Here is a 25,818-nt window from a genome sequence, read left to right as displayed (position 1 = left end):
AATAAGCCAGTTGCTCAAGAAGCTGCAACCTGAGAGAAAAGTAATTTAAGAAGTGAGCAAAATTACACAGAAGAACACTTATGACAGCTGTAAGAATCAGGAATAAAAGCATTGTAGAACAGTGATGAGAAAAGACTGAGTTTAAGTAAACTAATAAAAACAATGTAACTGTATTACTATTAAATTCTCAGGAATAATGAGGGCACAGCAGAAACATTCAATGAGCAGTTCATTTAACTGTTTTACACATACATAATCAGGTGCAGACAGACAATAAGGTTGATGAAATTCTATTTTATTTCAGTGGTAAGTAAGGAGAATCCTATAAGGAACTTACTAAAGTTTGATTTTTTTTTTTATCATTATTATTTTTTTTTTTTAAATCAAGAGATTTGACCTATCAACTTGAAAAACAAGTGGCAGAGGAACTCTGAAGAATTTTCAGAAGATCAGAAAGTACTCTGGAAGAGTTAGGACAATGAAAGTCAGTCCGCATCACTATTAAGATGTATAAATGGGCAAATTCCCATCTTATAGGGCCTGCCAACCACATAAAAATGCTAGGTGAAACAAAACTGCCTACAGCAGGATTCAGTCAATAAAATGTTGATAATAGTAACGATACTTTAATGAGTGCACTTACATTAGATAATGGCAACCAACTTGGTAAAATTTCTGATTGTATTACAAGTCAGGCTGATAATAATAAACAGTGTCAACGCAATATATACTGATCACGTTCACATCAACAAATGAAGGCACTTCAAGTCCTGTGCCATTCCATACTCTGTGCTGGCCAACTACACTTGGAATTGACTGTGCGATTCCAGTCCAAAAGCCATGGCAAGTGATTACAGGCAGGTTGATGCTCAGCATGGGATTAACATGGCCACATAATATTGGACATAAGCTGGCAATAAATCATGTATTTTTAATGGCAATCCATAGAATCAGTTCTTATCTCCTTCAATATAACACTTCTGGAAGAAAATAAAGTCTTGACAGAAGACGCAAATGTTAGGGAAAAAGCAAATAACAAAAAGGGTAGAGCTCACTGTTGCACAGCAATCTATGTTGCATGGTGATGTGGACACAAGCAATTCCAGTGTATTTGAAGATAAGAAAATGTAAAGTCATGCACAGGAACAAAGACAATGACTTCTGTTCTGGTAACCAGAAAACACTGGAAAGGATGATCAACTGAACATGGGTTCTTGAGAACTGTGTGCCCAGAGAGGCTTATATGAATCTGGGGTGTTTAAAAGGAGCAATATGAAGCAGAAAAAGATTATAAGAGAACAGAGCTTCTGTTATCTCTGTTTTTGGCAACGCTGAATTTTCTTTTAGAAAGGCATAGCCAGATCTCAAGGTAATATATTAAGAACACTGACAAACTACAATAACATCAAAGATGAGTACAGGAATGATTCAGACATTTGATGGTGCAGGACTTCAGAAACTCAGTCTTCTTAACTTAACAAAGAAAAACTGAAGCAATGACTTGATGACTTCTTTAAGTACCCAGACACACAGCGCTAGGACTGCTGCTGGAATGAAGAACATTGTAAAGATATAGCAGAACTCAATGGTTAGAAGTTGAAGCCAGAAATTTAGAAAATATAATTTTTTAAAAGATGTTAATAATAGCAGTGCTTACCAATTTGTTATTTTTTTCCCCAATATTTAATAATTGGCACACAAAATTGATGCACACAGAAAAAAATCATTAAGCTTCTCCTTGTATTATGTGCTATTCAATTATGTTAGTAAAAAGAATTCACAATGGGACCGTTTTTAAATCCCCTCAGATTAGATTAACATCATCAGATTTTATTATACCTAATAACCAAGTACATAAATCTGGCCTATTTTATTAAAATGCAAATCAAGTAATAGAATTTGTTTATTTAAAAAAAAAATGGGTTAACAATGCAAATGCTTAAGTCAAGTCTCCATTAAGACAGAGCTTGATTTTGGACCGAAGTTATTCATGTTAGAGAGTTGACCATTTTTGCTTAGACTTTCAAAACAAAGCATTCTCAATCATAGACAGGATCTGTAAAATAATACCTCCAAAAGATACATTTAAACAAAGGAAGGGAGAAAAGATGGTTAGAATTATATTCTTGGGAAAGCTCAGATAAACAGTTTGCTGCACTACTCACACACACACAAAAAAAACATATTGGGAAGATAGCAAGATATGTAAGTAGATAAACAATGTGATTTACACACCTCAGGTAGTTCAAGTTCTCAGTATTTCTTCTGGAGAAAGATATTTTAATATCTCTTTATATTTAAGCATATACACTTGTTTACTGACATTGATCTGTACCACTTTGTAAACTAAATTAAAGCCAAAACAAAAAGGTTAAAATTAAAATATCATTCCTGTCCTCAAAGATCAATTGTTTGGCCTTTTTTAAACTTCCTGTTTTGCTATATAGGAACTCTTCTTTATCACACTTGATTCAAGGAACATGCTATTATTGTTTTGCTTTGCTTTGCTTTACTCCCCATCAGCAAAAAACTACTGCACCTGAACAAGACTCTAAACCCCTTTTCCATGCATGTTTTCTCACAGAATAATCTGACATCAGTAGATTGTTTGCTTTTAACCCTGACATCCCCCTGACCTATTTTTGAAACGAATCTTATTTTAGGATGTCCTGACTCTGATACTAAATTGGAAACCCTGGTGTGAATTTTATAGAACACTATTTCCTTTTATAGAGGATGTTCACAGCTAATCTGTCATCTAAAGGGCAGACAGAGGCCAGAAGGCTAGGAAACCAAGACAGGTGGCCTAGCAGAAGCCTGAAACCTAAACATTTTTTTTTAGTATTTTGTAGAGGATCATGAGGAATCAGAGTATTTTCTCACTTTACCCTGTTTTATTAAAGCTACAGAAACAGCTGTGCAACAGGATAGGGAAACACTGATCAGAAAGGCTTTCTTGCAGAGCAGCTCTTCCTCCTGACAGAGACAGGCAGCACATTCACCCTTTCCCCAGAGCTCTTCTCCCACAAAGTTACACAAGGAAATGAAGAACGCATGTTTATTCAGGCATCCCTAGGGACCACGCAAACACCACTTGTCCTTACATGTTTTTAACATACTTAAGACACACCAGTCCTCTCTTTGCCCTATTAAGCTATCAATAACAATGTAGTTGCTCAAATTAGTCTTCCATTAAGCATCACTCTTTTCATTCACTAGCAAGCCGTTAACTACGAGCTCTGTACATCATCATCTGTCTCAGTGCATGTGCTGTGCATGGCAATACTTTCCCAGGCAGCCATAAGCACAAGGTCTGGGACTCTCCAGCATATCAGCCACCTCCAGGAGGTTGCCGGTACTTAATGCCACGCTCCTTGTATCCTGATAAGGTGGAGTGATTCTGCAAACAAAGCATAGTTTGTCCTTGTGCAGGCAAGATAGCATGGAGATAGGTGACCTAAGTCTGTGGGAGTTATCTGGAACCTGGGACAGTAGCAGAAACAAGTAACATCAACCCACATGCAGCTACTGTGCCTAGATTGCATCAAATTCTCTCAGCTCCTTCATTTAGGCATGAACTAGGAATGGGATTTCTAATATGCAACACAATGTTTGGTAACAGTATGACCCAAATTACGCTGCAGAAATATTCTCTTGCCCCTAACTTTAATGTGAAGCAGCAGAAAGTACTGTTCTTAAGTCATAATGTTGAGTCAACTTTAACAGTGAAAACCAACCACAACCATGGCCAACAGCACTGCCCCAGCATCAGCTCAGAGTGTGCATGGGGTTTCCCTAAAACTGAATACTAAGGAGCTCCCAACTGTGGACCAGCAGCACACACGCTCCTTTTCCATGCCAGCTCTCCATTGTACTGAAGATCTTGATCTGGTTGCCAAACTCAGCTGAAGGCATCAGAAAAATTCCTCCCAAAGGTAGTGCTTTACAGACTAAACTAATATGCTTTATCTTGCTTAACTGTACTGAGCGCAATCCAAAAGGAAGAAATACTGTCAAAGATACAACACACAGGAGTTAACTTAGTGAAAAATCTCCCATTTCGAACACAGTAATACTCTTTTCAACTGTTACCTTATTAAAGACAGACACTAATGTGGTATTCGGGGAAGGGGCCTGCAAAGCATGGACAGTATTATTTCCTCTCTGAGATGTCTGGCAGAGATGGAAGACAAACTTTATAAACTTAAGAACCATTACTTGATTCATAAATACTGAACAATTTTTGCTGTCTCTCCTCCCAATGGCCCTACACACACACATTCTGCACAAACATCCTTATCTCCTCTTTAAAGTAGAAGTAACAGTTCCAATAATCAACAGGTTGTGCAGTGATTCTAGATTTATGGTACTATCTATTGGTGTCTTATTTTATGCTATGCTATCACCTTGAAATATGTTTTCAAACCGGTTAAATCTGATTTGTCAGCAATTACACCCTTATACTGGGCTAGCATATACCTTGTCAATTAAAATAGCTCTGTCATACAGTTTTGCCAAGTATTTTAGTTCTGGAGCCTGTGAGCCTCTGAGCCATCATCAGCTCCACAAGTTTCTTAATTTACACCTACTGAGATACGATCAGCAGACTTGGGTTTGGTTAAATGAAATTTCTGTTTGGATTACAGACTGACACTGCCTACATATGGGTGTACACATCAGGACAAACAGACACCACAGGTGGCCACTATTCAAATGAAAAACATTACAGAAGGTTGGCTGGATAACAGAAAGTAAATGAAGGTATACAAGATAAGCATTTAGTCTTACTGTATTTCAAATAATACAAAATGAACTTTGCGAGATTCAGATTTAGCATAAGCATTATAAAGCTTTTTACAGATATGGTTTTATAATGAAATATGTATGTCCATGTGAGAATAGTTACACGCAGACTAAAGCTTTCAAAACTGACTGTCAATTTTTAGGTTAGTTGTATCAGTTCAGTGCTTTACTTTCAAGAGACCAAGCATTTATTTTTGAGAAAAACTAATCAAAATCATTTCCACATATTTATGGCATAAAGGCAGCTGAGAATACTTTAAAATTAATAGAAATTTTACCTCATAATTTCTTCTTAATAAGCTTTAAGTTGAAGGTTAGTTTTCAGTGATGCTTTCCAGCACAAAATCTGCTATTTACAGATTATATTTTTTTTAAATAATAACTTCCAGAAAATAGTTTACTGATATTAAAAAAAGAAAAAAAAAAAAAGAAATAATGCAAGAAAAAATTTTTGTTTTGCTTTTAAATGGAGTCAGATATTGCAAAATCCTGTTTCTAACTAAAGTAATCCTCGTTACATAAATCCTTGCATATTTTTGCCAAGGTGTCTGTGATGAAAAGAACTGATTTAATCTGAAATATTTAAGTGACACTTAAGGAAGTGTACTTTTGATTTGCACTGTCTTCAAGTTCAGTATTCAATTGCCACTGGCCATGCCAGATACTTGATTACATCACTGGTTTTCTAGTATGAATCAATTGCCCTGTTTGATTCAGAGACTTGCTCACTACTGCAATGTATTTAAGTGAAGTTGGCAATCAGGGACATAACACAGTAATCTGATGTCATGAAGTGTTCAAATAAAAAATTAGAGCTTTTAGTAGTGGAAACAAGTAAATCTTGAGGCAAGCTAATTACATTTTCTTTTTTCTCACCAGTTAAGATCTTCCTTCCTTGCCTGAGGTGCACACGGATTATCAGGTCTGTGTGTGCTTTTAAGATTAGCTGTGCTCATGGCAATACCATCACCTTCAGGAGACGGGAGGAGTTTGCACAGCCCAAGTACAGCTTTTTCACATTCCGTTTCTCATGTCACAAAATAGTACACAGCCATTTGATTTCCAGTGATTGCTGCCTGCACGTTCACCTACAGCTATAATTATACTTTATAGTAGAGTTTACAAGGCAAGGCGAGCATCTCCTGTTGTGACATATAATAAACTGAATAAAATACAGTAAGTGACCTCAGTTTCTCAATCTATTCAGTAAGCATGACTATCAAAAAATTCACAGACACATGGCACTCAGAATAAAGAAAAACATCCTAGATGGGCAGTTAACAGCAGTGGACCAGAACCATCATATTTACCCCTGTCATTCACAATTTTTTTTTTTTTTTTAATATATATATATAAAGAACTGTTACTGCAGTGATTGTATAACTATAAGGACATGCCCTCTTCCATTCAACATCTCTCATTTTACTAATACTCTACAAAAGACTGAAAACAAACAGATGTAAGAAGCAATTCCTCTAACAGGAACTAAATAGCAGAAAACAATAATCCAATACATTTTCCACAGAAAAAAAAGAAATATGAAAAATGCTTTCTTTAATGTTTTTTATACACATAAATACATACTCCTTATCACCATAATGCAGAGAAAACTCTTGAGACACCTCATTTTGCTCTATAAAAGATTCCAAATCTCATTCCTCCTCTTCACAATGAACTGAGTATTATTTCTCTTTCACTTAAACCTCTGACCTTCCTTGAAACTCATATTTCAGTCATCCCTTACTGCTGGTCTTTTAACCCCAAGTGAGGTACTTTCATATTGTGTATCTACAATATCTGGTATGGAGTCAATGCCTTGTTAAAGAATCACAATGGAGACAACAGTTTTCAAACCACTAGTTATGTTATATAACTGAACTGTAAAATCCAAGCCAATTTTTTCTGGACAATTTCTCAATTGCTGTACCTGCTCAGCAGTTGTACAAGATGACCTTAAGGGTCTTTTCCAACCTTAATGATCCTGTGATTAAAACTAAATCTTTGCTTTAGACACATTGTCACTCTAAACTAGCAAAAAAGATTGTGCAGTAGATGAGTTTAGCTTTCTAACTACACATGACAGAAGTGGGTGAATTTAGGCATGCCTTGAGGACAAGGTGTAGCCCTGAATGCACGAGTCTTCAAATTAATTAAAATATTAATATCAAAATATTAATAATAATGAAAATACTATTATAACATGGAGTAATGGAAAGTATGTTACAGGATGAGAAGACAGTGATTAAACATCACATGGCTATCTTTGTGAAATACTATAGGAGCAATTTATCAAACTGATTTCCACCAAATTATCTATCATTACATGAACTACACAGCTCCTTCTCTACCACTAGCAAGGGCGGGTGCCTGCTCCTGTACAGGTGTTCTTGGAAAAATGAAGAGCATCTGAGACTAATGATGACTGCTGGTGAATGAACAGCATGGAACAGCATCAGGTAAGGGTCAGGTTGGGTGTTAGGGAAAGGTTCCTCCCTAGAGAGATGTTGGGATCTGGAACACACTCCTTGGAGCAGTGGTCATGGCTAACTGCCAGAGTTCAAGGAGCGTGTGGACAACACTTTGTCACATGGATTGATTTTTGTGTGGTCTTGTGTGGATGCTCCTTATGGGTCTCTAACAACTTGGGATATTTTGTGATTTGATGAGATGTGGAAGATGGCTGAGAGGGCTGAGTACCTGGGACTAATTCTGGAGGAAAGAAAGGGAAGGTTGTGGAGTTGTCTGATGTACAGCTGAGTAAGGAGAATATCTGCAAAGGACAGGAGCTCCCTGTGGGAATTTAGGTGTCATGCCAAGTTCCATTATTTTCATGTGCAGTCCCTTGCTAACTGTGACCTCACTGCTGGATCCAGCATGGGAAATACATGTAACAGAAATGGAGCAGCTCTAAGTTTTGTGCCTGCTAACACATTTCAGGATGACAATCTTGAAACAGAATTTGGTCACATAACATTTCATACTGCAAAGGCAAATGCTTACATGGTGATACAATTCTATTTGCATTGAAAAAAAGCTAATAAAGTACTTTCTTGTTATACTTTACTTCTGTTGGAGGGAAATAAATTGAGATAATTCATTTTGCCTTTTGGCCAAGCAGAACACCTGATCACCCCTTTTCTGTAAGGCTTTACATTTTGAAACCTCTTTCTCCACCTTTAGTTCTCTCTCTCTTCAAGCGTTGTGTGCAAATACACAAGACTTACCTGAGGTCTCCCACCTATTTTGTATAGCAAAATTGTCAGCTTGGGTGTCACACACGTCCTTCTTCATGTGTGTCAATATGACCCTCATTCTGTTTCACAGCAGCTCTCCTGACCCAACATCATTAAGAGTATGAAGAGAAAATTAAGAGATGTAGCTACTATTTTTTATTTCACACTGAAGGCAACCAGGCTGGCGACTTCAGTCAGTTATGCTATCTCAACTGAGGTATAACTCTGAGGAAGAGCAACTGCTCAAAGTGGTCTACATCATTTATAACCCATAGTAATGCTAGATAAGTGGCTTGGTTCACACACTAGTGTCACTTCAAGTGTATTCCCTTACTCATTTATTTTTACCAGTTATTATTTTCTTTATATTTGTTACTTTATTAAACTGTGTTTGTAGTTTTTTAGCAGAAATTCACCTTTGTTGTTCTCAGGCTCTCTCTCCAAATTATCAGGGCCATTTTTACTTCTAAAATTCATTAAATAAGTCTATATATTTATTCAATTCATTGCTCAAACTACAACATAAAGACACATATGAACCACATCAGGATCACATCTAAAGCAACTTCTATATATATATACATACATAGGTGAAGATATTCATAACTATTCTGACCTGTAATTTAACATTGAGATCACAATTCTTTAATTTAAGAGTCAGTAACATACAACATCAGAAGTTCCGCTATCATCTAGCTTTACCTATTGTTTTTCTCTAAAAGGACCAACCACTTACTCTGCTAACAAAGGAAATCAGATCAGTTTAACAGAAGTCATTCTTGGATATGATATTTAGAAAATCTGAGATAAAAAATCCTTTTTAAAAGCTCACTATATCCATCGCTATAAAGCTATTGATTTTCAAGCCTACTACAGACAACAGCCAATTACATTCCCTTCTGCCTCACCTTTTCCCTCAATTACTTTTTGGATTCCCATGCTGTTATTTTTTGTATTAGCAATACTTTATCAAATAAAAAGCAGTGAGAACCTATAAATACAGCACAATGTCTCAGAAGACAGTGTTCTCGCTCCTGCTGGAAGAAGAGGGAAAACTTGTTTGGCAAATGCACTTCCCAAGCTTTGACAATCAAAGTTAAAACTGACACTGTTTGCCTTCCTGCTATCAAGGATAGCGGAGGTAGACTTTGGAAATCAGTTTGTTTCTCTTGCATTAGAGTGAATCATGAGAACTCCTGGAGGTTACAGATATTGGAAAATATCTGTAATTCCTGTATGCTACTGTAGTTCTATTTTAAGCAGTATGAAAAGTCAAGTTAACGTGGTTTGTTTATAGGAGACATCACAACGCCTTCATTGTTATTCATCACTTGGCACAGAGGGAAGCTTGGAGTATTTCCAGACAGTCCCCAGACCAGTGTAATTTCACATAACACTTGAGACAGCTGAAGAAGCAGCAGTAGCAGGGGAGATTTATCTAGCTCAGACACGGAGATTCACGCCCCTCAAGAACACTTCAGATCCTTGTTAAAATCAACTCCAAAAGGAACTACCTATATTGTATGAGCGAGTACTCGTTCCAGCCAAGATCCCTTTAGCTGTTTCATAAGGCTGCAGGTTTTCAGTACAACTTGTGTGACATCTACCAGCCCCAAATGGCGCATCTCAAATGACATTAGACTCTTAAGTTTAGGCAATTATGGAATTCTTTGGGTAATGAAATGATTTGATAAAGAATACATTGAAAACCTTGAGAGAATATCTCAGAGGCTTCAAATGAGAACACACTACACAGGAAAGACTACAAGCTTTTCCAAAAGTCAGAGACACACTATGGCCTTATTGCTGATGTAAATTCAAAGACAAAGTTAAAGGTAATCTTCCTGGCACCCAGTTATAAAGTGTTTGAAACACTGTTCAGTTATTACCACATTTGTTCCTTTGGTGGAGGTAAAGATTCTCTAAACCATGAACAAAAATAGTATTGTAAGATTCTGAAGAAAGAAGAAGCATCTGAAAAGATTAGTAGATACCACAGTATGTGTTTGTCTGCAAAGTCAATTTGTCAAGCTTCTCTCCATGAACAGGAACACAACTTTACATGTGGAAAGATTCCTTTCAGACCTCTAGCCTCTGTAAAACACAAGAATATTAAAACTGACAGAAGTGTGACTGGCATAAAAGCCTCCCTAATAACTTTCTGAAAATTTATTGTGATTGTAGATCATCAGCAACACCCAGTTTCTAACAAAAAAAAAAAAAAAAAAGAATTGCCACTAATGGCAGCACCACTATGATACAGACAAACAATAATCTTGCTATTGAAAAAAGAAGGTTGATCACTGAAAACCAACATGAAAGGCAGATTGTTTGTTACTCACAACAGCTGGCAATATTTTCTGAAGGTGTTGGATGGTGGAGTGAGCAATGCAGGAAATGAAGCAGTGAAGGCAACAGTTCTTCATCAAGAAGGAGGAAAGAGCACGGTTGCCAAGTTGCTCATCAGGAGAAGCTGGAAGCAGCATAGGTTACACAGCAGGAGTTTAGGAAATTTCTTATATTTCATTTAAGGGAAAACTCTCATTTTATATGCACTTTCCTCCACTGCCAGCCCTTAAATGAGCACACTGCATGCACCTGAGTTCTCCTGGGTTGGCCCTGCCTTCCCACCAGATGCTCAATCACTGTTTCAAGCTGAGACTTAGCATTTTCACTACAGAATCACAGAATTGCACAGATTGCAAAAAAACCTTAAAGATCATCAAGTCCAACCACAACCTAACCATACTACCCTAACAACCCTCTGCTAAATCATGTCCCTGAGCACCACATCCAAATGGTTTTTAAACACATCCAGAGACTCAGTGCAGCCAATATTTTTTTCCTATGTAAAGCAGTAATATTGCAATGTTGCAAAAAGTAAAAAGACATATCGCTAGTGTGTAAATCCAAACTAAAATACAATAAACAAATTGATTCTGGGTTAGGAAGAGCAGTCAGGTGTAAAACACACTCCCCTTCTGAAGTTTGGGATTGATGTAGTTATTTCTGCAATACTGGGTTATGTGCACACAATAAACTTTATGAAGGCCATTTGGGAACTTTAAAATGAAAATTCATGTCCAAGGCTGTGTGTTGTAGCCAGAGACAATTATACAAATAGAGGAAATACAGCAAATATGTCAAGGTTGTCAGGCAACAGAACAAGTCTGAACATGTCATGCTGTCTTACTGCAGCAGCCAGCTTCTCTACAGCAGTAAGCTCCTTTTGAATGGACTGTTAGTAGGGCATCTATTTTGACAGCAACAGGTAGTCATTCTAAATTAGCCTGGGTATACCAAGCACTTCTTTGAGGAAAGGCTGAGGGGGCTGAGATTGATCAGCTGGAAAAGAGAATGCTCAAGGAGATCTCATTAATGTATATAAAATGGGAGATGCAAAGAGGATGGAGCCAGGCTCTGTTCAGTGGTGCCCAGTGCCAGGGCAAGAGGCTACAGGCACAAACTGGAACTCAAGAAGTATCCTCTGAACACCAGGCAGCATTTCTGTGCTGTGCAGGTGACTGAACACTGGCACAAGTTGGTCAGAAAAGTCACAGAATATCCCAAGCTGTAAAAGACCCATAAGGATCATTATGTCCAACTCCTAGCTTACAGCAGCCATACATTTTCTGCCTAACCTCTAGAAGGACTCTGTTCAGCCAAGCACTCCTTCTACTCCAGCTGCTTGACTTCCAACATTTTGGAATTGCCTGTTCCTATGCTCTTAGGAGGCAGCACTTAACCAGTACCGATGGACACCACTGCCTTCAAAACCAGTTTTCCAGTGGACCCTACTAAGTAGCTCCCTGAGCAGCCTGAAATCTATTCCCTCCAAGGCTGAGGTTTCGGTGGCAGTATTCCTTCTATACCCAGAGGCTGTGCAGTCTCCTCCTTGGAGATCTTCAGCAACTACCTAGACACAGACCTGGGCTCCCTGATCTGTATTGTCATTGCTGGAGCAGGAGTTGGGCCTGACCTAGAGGACTCTTCCAACTTCAACCTGTGCTGTGATTCTGTAAATCCAAATAGCTCATCCAGAAGCACTGCAGTTGTTAGGAATGGAAGCACATTCGTGTCCAGTTCATCTTTAAAAAATTATAGGTCCCTATCAAAAGAAATAACATGGTGTCACATCAGATTGTTTACATTCTGCTAACACTAGATTTATTTAGCAAAACAAGAAAGTGGTCTGCTCTCTGCTCCTAAGCACAGACTACACACAGTGCAATATTTCATTGATTTCAGAAGGAAGTGCTGCAAAAACCCAAGCCTTCAGTAGCACTGAGCTGTTTTTCTCTGACTCCTTAGACAACACTGACACATCGGAGGCTACCTCTCAGGCGCCACCTGGAGTTTCAGGCACTTGCACAGCTGTTACTACTAAAACCTCTCAGCGCTGACAAAAACTCAGACAAGTTGCTCCACCTATAGTTCTGTTAACACTGTTATCAGAGCAAAATTGGATTGGAGTCTATAAACACATATATTTTGCCTTGAATCAGTGTTATTGGTTCTGACACCATGAAAAATATTTGTGGAACTACAATATCAGATTTGTCACTTGAGTTAAAGCCCTGACACAGGATTTTCTAATTGAACATTTTCTTTGCTGTGATTTAGCAGTGGTGCCCAGAGCTTGATGTACTTGATGCAAATTTTTGTTCATATCCTTTATTTTCCATCATGTCAAGGCTCTCAAATTTCTAAAGGAAGTGTTTCAGTGAGTGACAGGTTGCTTGGAAAATTGTCTGTCCTGAAAATCAATTTAAATTTATAAGGATGAAGTGTAAGTTTTGAAAGACAAAGCCTATTTCTTTATATCTTTCTACCAGAACAGACTACAAATGACTACATAAGCTTCCTTACATAAATATGTTAAACCACTCAGTACAACTAATCCATCTGGAATGAGGCTGCTCAAAAGGAATGCTTTAAGCACCGTAAGTGGAAATTAGGTTATTTTTGCATAGATTAAACATACCTGCTTCAGAGAATCCTTGCATCTTCCTCGCCTAAAATACTGTTCTGACCTATTCAGGAATGGTAGATCTATTCTTATTTTTGCCTTTTCACATGAGTTTCTCAGTCTGCTTTCAAAGAATGCCTGCAGTAGAATACCATAGGAAATTCTGGTTGAATCTTGAGGTGATAGCACTCTCATCTCAACAAATGCTAGCTTATTTTCCATATGTTAAATAGTTCTCCACAGGTTTAACCAGTTGAGTACTCCATTCATCAAGAAAAGGTGTTGATAACAAACAGCTGTTGTATTCCAACTCAATGGTGAATTAAATCTGTTCCTCCTAAAGCAAGCCCAGCACATTGTGAATCAAAATTCTTAAAATAACATTGTGTTTTTGTAACGCTACACTTTCTGACATCATATTCAATTCAAAAGTATGAAACATCAATATGCTGCATTAATCTGATACCAAAGCTGCTTCCTATTTCTCACAGAAAACATCTGAGAATTTCACTGTTGATTTTATGCAGGTAAAGTGGATGTACATAGATATTCTGATAAAATATGCATGGAATCGTAGACTCACACATAGTAATTGACAAAAGTGATACCTTTCGAAGCATGAAAAAGTATTAAGATTACATAGCCATACTGTGCTTTACAGTCTTGTCCCATCAGTAATACCATTCTGTGCATTTGAAACTGGAATTTGTATTGTATCAATCAGTTTTGATACTGTTTCTTCCAGTATCCTTCTGCACAAAATGCCCATCAGCTGGACAGAAGATAAAATAAAATAGTGGAATGGGTGAACACTTTGCTGATAGGTTGGACTCGAAGAGTTGTAGAAAGTGAAGTTACAATGGCTGAAGTTCGTTGTAACTAGTAGGGTTCCGTAAGGCTCCATTTCAGAGCCAGTTCTCTTCAGTGTTTTCATTAATGACTTGGATACAGGGCTTGAAGGTTTACTAAATCGGTTTGTGGATGGTTCTAATCTGGGAGGAACTTTTGACTCCCTTGAGGATAGGGAGGCCTTGCATAGAGATCTTGACTAATTGGAAAGCTCAACAATCACCAATTGCATGAAGTTTAGGGAGAGAAAGTGCTGGGCTCCGCACATGGGATGGGCCAGCTCCAGATATACGTACAGGCTGAGGGATGGGAGGCTGGGAATCAGCCCCACAAGCAGAGATGTGGGGATTCTGGTTGACAGCAATTTGAACACTAGTCAACAGAATGCCCTGGTAGCTAAAAAGATCAATTGTGACCTTGGATTGCACCAGGTCCAGCACTGCCACTGGGTTGAGGGAAGGGATTGACCACACTGCTCTGCTCTGTGTGGCCTCACCTCAAGCACTGAGTGTGGTTTGGGTACCACAGTATAAGAAGGGCATCAAACTGTTAGAGAATATCTAAAGGAGAGCTACAAAGAGGGTGAAGGGTCTAGAAGGCAAGATGTGTGAGGAGCAGCTGAGGTCCCTGGGTTTGCTCAGCCTGGAGCAGAGGAGCTGAGGGGAGGCCTGATGGCGGCTGCAGCTCCTCACAGGGAGCGGAGGGCAGTGCTGAGCTCTGCGACAGGGCCCGAGGGAACGGCATGGAGCTGTCAGGGGGCAGCTGGGGGTCAGGGAAAGGGTCTGCACCAGAGGGCGATGGGCATGGCCCCGAGCTGATGGAGTTCAAGGAGCATTTGGGCAGTGTTCTCACATGTAGGGTTTGATTTTGGGTAGTTGTGTGGAGTCAGGAGTTGGACTTGGTGATCCTTACGGAGATATTGCAACTATGGATATTCTATGGTTCTGTGAATTCACAGTTATGGGTTCACCCTTCCAGTTAACTTGGACACAATTTTTACCCATAAAAACACATTTTAATATTCTTTATCTCTGTTGAACAGGGAAGAAAATTTTGTTTTAAACAGGATGTGTGCAGGGTAAATTCTGCTCCTAAACTGTAATAACAAGAAGCTTTAAAGTAAATCAGACACTGGAGAGTAACTCCACAATGCCTTGGAAGGAACCCAAGATTGCTGGTACCTAAATATATTTTCTGTGGGTAAATGGAGCTGCCACCCTCAATGCTAACAATAACTATATTCCCCTGATAACTCTGTAGAATACCCCATGAAACAAGCTTTCTCTCTGATTAGGAAAAAGATGGAAATTTATTTTCTCGGAATCATCGCTTATTAAATACACAAAACACAGTAAAATCCTACTTTAAACAGCTACGTGATTAAATTTGATTTTAATGAATGTTGTTTCCAAAACCTACTACAGCATTTGTCAATGATTGATCATGATTGATCATGAGTGATATGTTTCATCTATGTTAGGTGATATGGCATAATCTTTGTGTGGTTCAGTTTCTTTTGTTATTATTATTTTCAGCCTTAGCCAATATTCTAAGAGTTGTGGCACTTTCAAATGGAAATGACATATAAAGTAAAATGCATTAATGTTTTAATTGTGTCTAAGGCAAACACCTTAAAATTGCACTTAATCTCAAAAAAAAAAAAAAAAAAAAAAAAAAAAAATCAATGTTACAATGTACTAATTGTTTTCCAGACAGAAAGCCTTCCATGGGCAGTATAACATCCCAGAGAAATCCCCTGTCTCTACATAACCATGCACTCATTTAACTAAATATAGTTTTAAATCACTGGAGTAAGTCAGGCCTTATTCATAATTTACTTGACAAGAAGAATAAATTAGTCACCATTTAGGACTATGCTGACTAAGTTAAACTGGCTTTTTTCCATTACTAACCTAGGTTTATATACTTCATACTGTACCTGGATTTAAAAATGTATACATCAGTTCTGATTAGTAATCGTTCAACATACAGCCATTAGCATCTTGGTTGCTAAAAACACTTCATGTATTTCCCTTATCTAAATATCCATATTCATTTAAGAATGGCTAAGCTTTTCAATAGGTAAATCAGTAGTTTAAAGAATGTTTGCAAATGGAACAATATCAATTTTGCTACATTAATATGTAAACAAATCAAAGCAATGTGGCCTCTATAAAAATAAAATAAAATAGGTATAAAATAAAATAGGTAATAAAAATCAAACAAATTTATTTGATATATATGATTAAAGCATTTAAGAGCATCCATATCCAGATTTCCAATTTACTGGACTGAAGATACGGTGGCTTGAAAACAGGATGACCCTTCTTTTATCATGACAGAAGAAATCATAAGCTCTTTAAAAATTCCAGAAATGTGCTCTGATGACCTGAGTTCCTTGGGACAGTTGGAACCACTGGACAGTGGCACATACAATACACATGGGTGCATGCCCTCATTGTGCAGCAGGACCACAAGGAGTACAGTGGAGGACTCATGCTCTGGTCTGAGCCTCCCACAGCATTCCTGTTGGTTCTGCAGATGCAAGCCCCAGCCACACACAGCAGCTGAGCACTCAGGGTGTACAAGGGAAGCTCTTCACCAGACTACACATAATAGAGCATGCTCAGTGTAGCCTGTGAACACAAGACATATTGGATTATCCCTATATGTAGGATTTTTTGAAAAATACCCATGTTATGCTTGAAGCAATACAAAAGCTAAATTACATTGCAGTTCCTAAATCAGTGCCCATCTCTGGGAAATAGTCCAATGCACAAGTATTATATTCAGCTGATGCTGAACATGATACAGACACTGATGTCCTCAGATGTTCCATTTCAAGAACACAACATCAGTTGTCTATAGCCTCAGTAACGTATTTGGACCATAGATTTTCCATCTCAAACAGCTGGCTCTAGAAGAGTACAGGAGAGTCCAATAAAACTCACCCTACACTTCTGAAAATGTGTTCTTTCAAAGAAATTAAATTGAACCTAAAAACATTTTGCTGTGCAATTTAATATTTAGTCCAGGGTAGGCATCAGCTCAGTGTCGAAGATGTGATTTGCATTGTCTTCTGTGAAAATCCAGATTAGAATCTATAAAAACAAAAATGTGTGATGAGGAACACTTGGGGCATGAGATGTGAAGCAGGAAGGCAAGAGAAGAAGCTCATAATGATGAAACTACCACCCAGCACAGCGAGAGAACAGAAGAGATGAAGGAATGTCATGCAGTAGAAGGAGGGCATGGCTGGGGCAGGAACAGAATCAGGATTACACTGAAGAGGAGAAATACAGATAGAGAGTGGGAACTATCAGCAGGAAGGAATAAAACATTGAAAGAAAAAAAAAAAAAAACAAAGCAACAAAGCAAAGCAATCACAGAAAGGGGACAGCATATGAACAGATTTCAGACAAAGGGAAAAATCTTGGATGCTGGAGAAGTGACTGAAGGAACTGGGGCTGTTTAGTCTGGGGAAGAGAAGACCATGGGGAGACCTTATTGCTCTCTTCAAATACCTGAAAGGTGACTGCAGTGAGAGCAGGGCTGGTCTCTTCGCACTGGTGACAGGTGAAAGGATGAGGGGAAATGGCCTCATTTCACCAGGGGAGGTTTAGTTTGGATATCAGGAAAAACTTCTCTACAGAAAGGGTTGTGAAGCACTGGAATAGGCTCCTGAGGGAGGTGGTTGAATCACCATCCCTGGATGTGTTTAAAAACCGTTTGGATGTGGTGCTCAGGGACATGATTCAGAGTAGGGTTGTTAGTTAAGGTAGTACAGTTAGGTTGTGGTTGGACTTTATGATCTTTAAGGTCCTTTCCAACCTGAGCAATTCTATGAATGGAAAAAAGATGTACAAACCCAGGAGGAATGTTAGGGATATTACACAAAAGGAAGAAAGCAAATTTGAGCAAAAGGAATATCATGTAGACAAAGAACATAGTAGAAGGAAACTATAGCAGAAACAAAGATGCTGAAGTAACAGCTTCATTATGTAAACGGTAATCAAGCCAATTACTCCACATCCCCAGCTGTCCTCAATTTTTAACTCAAAAACCCACTGACGAGGTTAATTTCTTAATCTTCACCTTGTCTCAGGTCAAACACAGGCTGTTATAACAGGATGGGATACATGCTGTGTTTGATGAGGCATTCCTCAGTTTCTGCTTCAATTACTGCAGGTGGTGAACAAAGTTCTAGGAAAAAGGTAGACAGCAAATGAAAAAGGAACCAGCACCAGAAGGTCAAAGGAGACAGAAAAATGGTCACCTCAAGGTTAAGGCGATTTAATGATATTCTGGAGAACTACATTTTGTGTTTGCTACAATTGAAGGTCTACATAATTACAGTATCTGCAGATGAGCTTTTTCAATTTCACATAAACACAGTTTCTTAAAAAAAAGTTCTTAAAACCCAACTCCATTGGAGTGGACAGAACCAAGATTTCCTCTGAACTACGTAAAATGACTTCTCCAAAGGAAAATGCTCTGCTCAAGTAGGCAGCTACAAGATTATTTGAAAATAATTCAGTTGATGTTTCGTATGTGACAGGTTCAGCAAATGGCCATTATAATAAACCAAAGTTACCATAAGTTTTACAAAATTAAGCATGGATTACACAATTGGAGTCTTGGCTGGATTTCTTCAGTGACAATTCAGCAGTCTAAGAATCTAGTGCAGAATAAAGTACTTCTAGCTATCTAGCTAAAATTTATTATGGATGTCACTGATTCCACTTTTTATGAATTAATGTCTCTGACATTCTCATCAGTTAACAACAGTTGGCCCTAGCCAGCATCTTCTAATGGGAAGCATCACCAGAAGAATCAGAGATGCTTTCTGCATAAGCATAGTTATAGTGAGATGGAGGTGTAGCTCCATTCTTAACACTGGCAAAAAACTCACAGGGGCAGAACAGACGAACAATGAAGCAGCACTTGCCTTAATGGGTAATGGATGTGAGCTGTTAGGTGAGAGCAACTGAGATGAGCATGCAGGCATTCCATCACCCTACCAGAGGAAGTCTGAAGCCCAACAGATGGAACTTTCACTGACTCAGGGGTAAGTGATAGAAAGTGAGAGCTCATGAAAATGCAGCATAGATGTCATTTATGGGTTACTGCAAACAGTTGGCTTTAAGCAGAAAATGCTATGTAAAGCAAAATCACCTTTGAGTCTGCAGGTATCTACATTTGGCGAGTTCCTTTAAAAGCAGCATCTCAAATTTACCTGGTTCCTTCTGTCACAAATGGCAGCTCAGGGTAGGTTTTCCTCAATGCATTTAATGATAGTCATAAATTCCAGCTGGCAATTAGAAAATAGATATCAAACAAACATAAAAATCAAAGAGGACAACTCAACACGGTCACATAACGTCTAACTCGAGGAGAGACATCGGCACAGCTCCATCCACGCAGCACTGGAGCAGGAATGCAGCTACATCAGAGACAGACGTCTTCGTGAGATCGTTATGGCAACGAAGCGTCACACGGCACCGGTAATCCCCTCACTTCACTTCAGGACGTGACAGCTTTTGTCGCTGCGTCTCCCTACAGGACCGCAGGGCCAAAGAGAATGACAGAAAGAGCTGTACAGCCATTTATTATCCCGAAGTACAAAAAACTATATATAAATAGAGTACAGCGGATAAAACCGTGCAGACAGTAACAGCACTGATGCAGCAGGGAAGATGCTAATTTCGGGTATGGATGACAACTGAAGTGTAGCCGCACAGGCACGTCGGTGCAAGATCAGCTGGAAACAAGGCAGTTCGGTTAGGGCATTTCCAACCCCGACGGGCTTGGCGAAAACGTCCCGAAGAGAGTCCAATAAATTACATAAATAGGAGCGAGGCGTCTCGGCACCGCCGCAGCTCTCAGCCGTCGGCGTAGCCGCAGTAGTAGACGGCGCTGCTGGCGTCCGACACCACGGCGGACAGCGGCCCCGCAGCCTCGGGCGACGCCAGCCCGGCCACGTCGTGGCCCGCGAAGGCCGGCCCCAGCTCGGCCTTGCAGGCGAAGCGCAGGTACTGCTCGAACTCGCTGCGGTCCACCTCGCCCAGCAGCTCCTCCTGGGGCAAGTGCTCCAGCGGCTCCCGACACGTCGCGGCCTCGGGCGGCGGGGACGGCTGCGCGCCCAGCGCCACGGCCATGGGCACGGGAGCGGGCGGGCCGCGGCCCGGGCACAGCTGCCCGTAGTAGTGCGGCGGCGCCGGGCAGCCCAGCAGCCCCTGCAGCGGGCCGCCCGGCCCCAGCTCGCCGGCAGCGGGGTGCGGGTGGTGCCGCCGCAGCGCCGCCCCCGCGGGGCTCTCGCCCGCTCCCACCGCCGAGAAGTCTCCCGCCGCCGCCGCCGGGCCGTAGCCGCCGTAGTGCCCCGGCGCGCACTCCTCGGGAGGCCCCGGCGCGAAGAACGGCGCCTCGCCGTGCGCCGCGTCCAGCGGGGACGGGTCCGGCGTGGGCAGCCCGAAGCCGTCGAAGGCGGCGCCCAGCGGCGGGCAGTCCCGGTAGCGCCCCGGCCCCGCCGCGTAGCCGCGCTCCGCGTACGGCAGCGCCAGGCTCTCGGCGCACGTCCCGACGCCGACTCCGACGCCGACTCCGTCGGGGCCCAAGGCCGGCGGCGCCGCCTCGGCCGCGCCGTGCTGCGGGAAGCCGCTCTCCGCCCGCTTCAGGCGCTTCACCTGCTTCCGCCGCCGCGGCCGGTACTTGTAGTTGGGGTGGTCCTGCATGTGCTGCACGCGCAGCCGCTCCGCCTCCTCCACGAACGGCCGCTTCTCCGCCAGCGACAGCGCCTTCCACGATTTACCTGCGCGCACAGCACCGTCACCGCGGCCGCCCGAAGCCCGGCCCCGGCCCCGCGCCCTCCCCCCGGCCCACAGCCCGGCGCTCACCCAGCATCTTGCTGAGCTCGGCGTTGTGCAGGTCCGGGTTCTGCTGCGCCAGCCGCTTGCGCTCGTCCTTCGCCCACACCATGAAGGCGTTCATGGGCCGCCGGATCCGCGCCTCGCCCTTGCCGCGCCCGCCCGTCGTCCCCGCCTCGCCCTTCGCCTTGGCCTCGCCCGGCGGGCTCAGCGCCTCCGCCCAGGGGCACGGGCCCAGGGCCGGCATCATGGCGGGCAGCGCGCCCCGGCCCTGCGCCTGCTCCTCGCTGCTGGCGTAGCCCGCATCGGGGCTGCTCATCGCGGGGCGCCCGGGCCCCGACGGCTGCGGACGGACGGACGGGCGCGCCGCTGGCGGCCGCCGGCTCCCGCCCGGCTCTATTTGAGCAGCGGCGCGGCCAATGAGGCTGCGGGGGCGGGCGCGGCGCGGCGCGGGGCGCTGCCGGCGATTCCGCGGGGCGGCCCCAAGGCTCCTGCCGGCACCTGAGCCGCGCTGGGGCTGGGCCCGGTCGCTCCGGCCCGATCCCGCCTCCCGCAGTTCGTATCGGGGATGCCGCGGCGGGTGGTGAGAGTAGGCACGAAACTGGTGAGCGCTGTCATGTGCGATGGGACACCGATGAGCTCTGTGGTTCTGCCCTTTTCGGCTTCGCACTGATTGAGCGCATCTTAAAGCTAACACCACGAGCCGCGCTGCACTGATCCGGAGGGTTATGTCTGATACAGGGGGACATAGATACATGGGAACAGGGATGCTGGCTTCCTTCGGGTCCCCGGGCCAGACGCGTTGGTTGAGGCTGAGATGGGAGCTGCTTTGGGACAGTTGAGAGCGGGCACAGCCGTGCTATGGGAGCTGATCTAAACCCAAAGGTCCGACCGAAACCGTCGGAAAATCCCACTTTCCCCGACTTGCCGCGCTTTCCCTCTTCCTCTTTGCGGCGCTTCAGCGAAATGCCGCGCTGTCCACCCCGGGAGGAGAGGAGCAGAAGCGAAGGGCCGAAAGCGAAGTATTCGGGATCCCCACGGCCCCGCGAGGGACACCAGAAACCGGAGTTGTTCTTCGACGGTACGCGGTTCTGCGGCACCCGCAGCCCTAGCTGAGGCAAATAAGCGGAGCGGCCTGGGGGCTGCTGTCGGTGCCCGTGGGCATCCCTGGCGCTGGGGGTGCCTCCACGTCTATAGAGAGACACGGGATTCATTTGCGGGGGGTGGCGACCAGCTAAAGAGGATGCATTCGGCCCTGTTTCCTAATTCCCATGTTTATTTAACACAGTGTATTGATAATCACTGCCAGGAGGTGTTCAAACATACCAAGAGCGTTAGAGTGATTTGGTTCTAGACCGATTGAAGTGATTTTCCTCCACAAAGTCATGAATAGGGTGAAGGGGAAAGTGAATTTGGGGATAGTGGTGGATGGCAACTGGACATGAGCCAGCAGTGTGTCCTCACAGCCCGGAAAGCCAACTGTATCCCGGTCTGCATCCAAAGCAGCATGGCCAGCAGGGCGAGGGAAGCGATCCTGCCCTTCTGCTCTGCACTGGTGAGACCTCACCTGGTGCACTGCATCCAGATCTGGAGTCCCCAGTACAGGAGAGACACGGACCTGTTGGAGTATGTCCAAAGGAGGGCCACACAAATGATCTAAGGGATGGAATATTTCCCCTACGAAGACAGGCTGAGAGAGCTGGAGCTGTTCAGCCTGAAGAAGAGGTTTCAGGGAGAGCTGATATCTGCTTTTCAGTATCTAAAGGGGAGCTATAAGAAAGACGGAGACAGACTCTTTAGCAGGGTCTATGGTGATAGGACAAAGGGAAATGCTTTCAGATGGAAAGAGGGGAGATTTAGACTGGATATAAGTAAGAAGTTGTTTTATGATAAAGGTGGTGAGGCACTGGCACAGGTTGCCCAGATAAGTGGTGGATGCTCCATCTTTGGAGACAATCAAGGACAGGCTGGACAGGACTCTGAGCAACCCGATGTAGCTGGAGATGTCCCTGTTCATTGTAGGGGGGGTTAACTAGATGACCTTTAAGGGTCCCTTCCAACTCAAACTATTTATGATTTTATGAATTTAATCAAACCACGTAGGTTAAAACTGTGTGAGGAAAGTGACGCTCAGCCACTGCTCCAGCACTGTTTATATCCCGGGCACTATCTGGACACTGCTCTGTGTGCAGGGTACACACGGACCAACAGAGAGGTGACCGAGGGCCGCCCGCGTTCGTATGCTGAGCGCCACTTCTGCCGTGCGCTGTGGGAGCCTCGAGGGAGCGCCCGGTGAGACTGCAGGGAGCGCAGCGCTGGGACGGAGCTCTGCAGACGGAAAGGGTAGGTAGAGGAGGGGAGATCCTCTGGCAGGTGTAACGCGCTGTGACCGGTGACTCACGAGCAGCGCGTCAATGACGCTGCATACTGCCAATGGGGCTGCGCCTCGGGAAGCCCAGCGATCGCGGGCAGCTTGCACCTGGCCGTGCCTATTTGCCAGTGGCAAAGCTAATTCTATCTATAATCAAGATCATTCTGTTACAAGAATTACTTTAGGGAAATTAAAAGTGAGGGTTCGTGAACGCTCTTCGTACTGTGCCACTGCGGGCGAGTAGCAGCAATCCCGCGGAGCCACCTCCCTGCCATCGTGGCTTTAAATGCGGTCAGATCAGTCGCAGCCGTCTCAGAAACCCACCAAATAAATTGTCAGAACATCACTTCGGGAGGGGGGGAGGAGACAAAGCCTGAACATGGAACGCTACACGTACACCTGGAGCAGAGGGACGGCAGGGACCACCAGCAGCCTGTACCGGAGATGTATCCTCACTGCCGGGGCACCCACAGGAACAGCACAGAGTGGCGGTGGCAGTTTGGAGAGTGCGATCGCAACTCTGCGAGGAGATAGCGAGGGGAGGTTTTATTATTGTCACTTTATTTGGAAAAGTGCAAAAATACTCTGTACACGACCAACATATAAAAACCCGAACTCTGTACAACGTTACAAAACCATCCCGATCTCCGCTAGGATCTCGGCCGTGAATGACATCCCCGCTGTGTGCCACGCCGGGGTTCCACGGTACGAACACCGCACCGAGGCGGTGAGACGGGAACGGCGATCCCAGCATCGTTCGGAGCGCGGCGCGACCGCGGCATCCTCTGAACTCCGAGCGAGCCCCGGTCCCGGCAGTCCTCAGCATCCGAATAAATTACATAAATAGGAGCGAGGCGTCTCGGCACCGCCGCAGCTCTCAGCCGTCGGCGTAGCCGCAGTAGTAGACGGCGCTGCTGGCGTCCGACACCACGGCGGACAGCGGCCCCGCAGCCTCGGGCGACGCCAGCCCGGCCACGTCGTGGCCCGCGAAGGCCGGCCCCAGCTCGGCCTTGCAGGCGAAGCGCAGGTACTGCTCGAACTCGCTGCGGTCCACCTCGCCCAGCAGCTCCTCCTGGGGCAAGTGCTCCAGCGGCTCCCGGCACGCCGCGGCCTCGGGCGGCGGGGACGGCTGCGCGCCCAGCGCCACGGCCATGGGCACGGGAGCGGGCGGGCCGCGGCCCGGGCACAGCTGCCCGTAGTAGTGCGGCGGCGCCGGGCAGCCCAGCAGCCCCTGCAGCGGGCCGCCCGGCCCCAGCTCGCCGGCAGCGGGGTGCGGGTGCTGGTGGTGCCGCCGCAGCGCCGCCCCCGCGGGGCTCTCGCCCGCTCCCACCGCCGAGAAGTCTCCCGCCGCCGCCGCCGGGCCGTAGCCGCCGTAGTGCCCCGGCGCGCACTCCTCGGGAGGCCCCGGCGCGAAGAACGGCGCCTCGCCGTGCGCCGCGTCCAGCGGGGACGGGTCCGGCGTGGGCAGCCCGAAGCCGTCGAAGGCGGCGCCCAGCGGCGGGCAGTCCCGGTAGCGCCCCGGCCCCGCCGCGTAGCCGCGCTCCGCGTACGGCAGCGCCAGGCTCTCGGCGCACGTCCCGACGCCGACTCCGACGCCGACTCCGTCGGGGCCCAAGGCCGGCGGCGCCGCCTCGGCCGCGCCGTGCTGCGGGAAGCCGCTCTCCGCCCGCTTCAGGCGCTTCACCTGCTTCCGCCGCCGCGGCCGGTACTTGTAGTTGGGGTGGTCCTGCATGTGCTGCACGCGCAGCCGCTCCGCCTCCTCCACGAACGGCCGCTTCTCCGCCAGCGACAGCGCCTTCCACGATTTACCTGCGCGCACAGCACCGTCACCGCGGCCGCCCGAAGCCCGGCCCCGGCCCCGCGCCCTCCCCCCGGCCCTCAGCCCGGCGCTCACCCAGCATCTTGCTGAGCTCGGCGTTGTGCAGGTCCGGGTTCTGCTGCGCCAGCCGCTTGCGCTCGTCCTTCGCCCACACCATGAAGGCGTTCATGGGCCGCCGGATCCGCGCCTCGCCCTTGCCGCGCCCGCCCGTCGTCCCCGCCTCGCCCTTCGCCTTGGCCTCGCCCGGCGGGCTCAGCGCCTCCGCCCAGGGGCACGGGCCCAGGGCCGGCATCATGGCGGGCAGCGCGCCCCGGCCCTGCGCCTGCTCCTCGCTGCTGGCGTAGCCCGCATCGGGGCTGCTCATCGCGGGGCACCCGGGCCCCGACGGCTGCAGACACACGGACGGGCGCGCCGCTCGCTACCCGCTGGCGGCCGCCGGCTCCCGCCCGGCTCTATTTGAGCAGCGGCGCGGCCAATGAGGCTGCGGGGGCGGGCGCGGCGCGGGGCGCTGCCGGCGATTCCGCGGGGCGGCCCCGAGGCTCCTGCCGGCACCTGAGCCGCGCTGGGGCCGGGCCCGGTCGCTCCGCCCATCGGGACGGGGCGGCCGGGCCCGGCCGTCGGCGCGGTGATAACGGGACAGTGCCGTTTATGGCCCCACAGCCACTGAAACGGCAATGATACGACATAGGTTGAAGGAACAGAGCTTTTTCAAGCGCGCTTACACAGTCCGTGGCACCACGGGACTGTGTTGTAGGCGTACTTGGAAGGTGGTTTATTAAGAATTAGCCAAACCCTTATCAGCTTTCAAGTGATGACCGAAGATTTATTTGGATAAGGGCACCTTCTTTGGTCTCATAAACCAGCACCGGACGGATTCTCACTGAAACGAAACGAAAGAAGGCAGCATTGCC

General features: G+C 45.3%; 2 protein-coding genes across 2 annotated transcripts; both read right to left on the bottom strand.

Moving 5' to 3' along the window:
* Positions 1-16,013: 16,013 nt before the first annotated feature.
* LOC149918602 (transcription factor SOX-17-like) lies at positions 16,014-21,062 on the bottom strand. The gene is made up of 2 exons (XM_090137592.1): positions 20,748-21,062; positions 16,014-20,662 (listed from the first exon to the last, which is right to left on the bottom strand). The coding sequence occupies exons 1-2, from the start codon at positions 21,034-21,036 to the stop codon at positions 19,737-19,739; spliced, it is 1,215 nt and encodes a 404-aa protein (XP_089993718.1). The 5' UTR covers positions 21,037-21,062; the 3' UTR covers positions 16,014-19,736.
* Positions 21,063-23,830: 2,768 nt separating this feature from the next.
* Positions 23,831-25,324, bottom strand: LOC116243111 (transcription factor SOX-17-like). The gene is made up of 2 exons (XM_031614223.2): positions 24,983-25,324; positions 23,831-24,897 (listed from the first exon to the last, which is right to left on the bottom strand). Exons 1-2 carry the CDS (start codon positions 25,269-25,271, stop codon positions 23,966-23,968), a joined length of 1,221 nt encoding a protein of 406 aa, XP_031470083.2. The 5' UTR covers positions 25,272-25,324; the 3' UTR covers positions 23,831-23,965.
* Positions 25,325-25,818: the final 494 nt, after the last annotated feature.

The sequence above is a fragment of the Phasianus colchicus genome, chromosome 3 (genome assembly GCF_987193195.1).
Source record: "Phasianus colchicus chromosome 3, bPhaCol1.hap1.1, whole genome shotgun sequence".
In the NCBI taxonomy this organism is placed as follows: Eukaryota; Metazoa; Chordata; class Aves; order Galliformes; family Phasianidae; genus Phasianus; species Phasianus colchicus.
This window is presented reverse-complemented; position numbering and strand designations above follow the sequence as displayed.

What these genes read in the sequence shown, in the direction of transcription:
- LOC149918602 (XM_090137592.1), bottom strand. Translation starts at nt 21,036, where the DNA reads ATGAGCAGCCCCGATGCGGGCTACGCCAGCAGCGAGGAGCAGGCGCAG. An exon ending in CGAGCTCAGCAAGATGCTGG is followed by an intron (nt 20,663 to 20,747) that starts GTGAGCGCCGGG and finishes CTGTGCGCGCAG; the next exon opens with GTAAATCGTGGAAGGCGCTG.
- LOC116243111 (XM_031614223.2), bottom strand. Translation starts at nt 25,271, where the DNA reads ATGAGCAGCCCCGATGCGGGCTACGCCAGCAGCGAGGAGCAGGCGCAG. An exon ending in CGAGCTCAGCAAGATGCTGG is followed by an intron (nt 24,898 to 24,982) that starts GTGAGCGCCGGG and finishes CTGTGCGCGCAG; the next exon opens with GTAAATCGTGGAAGGCGCTG.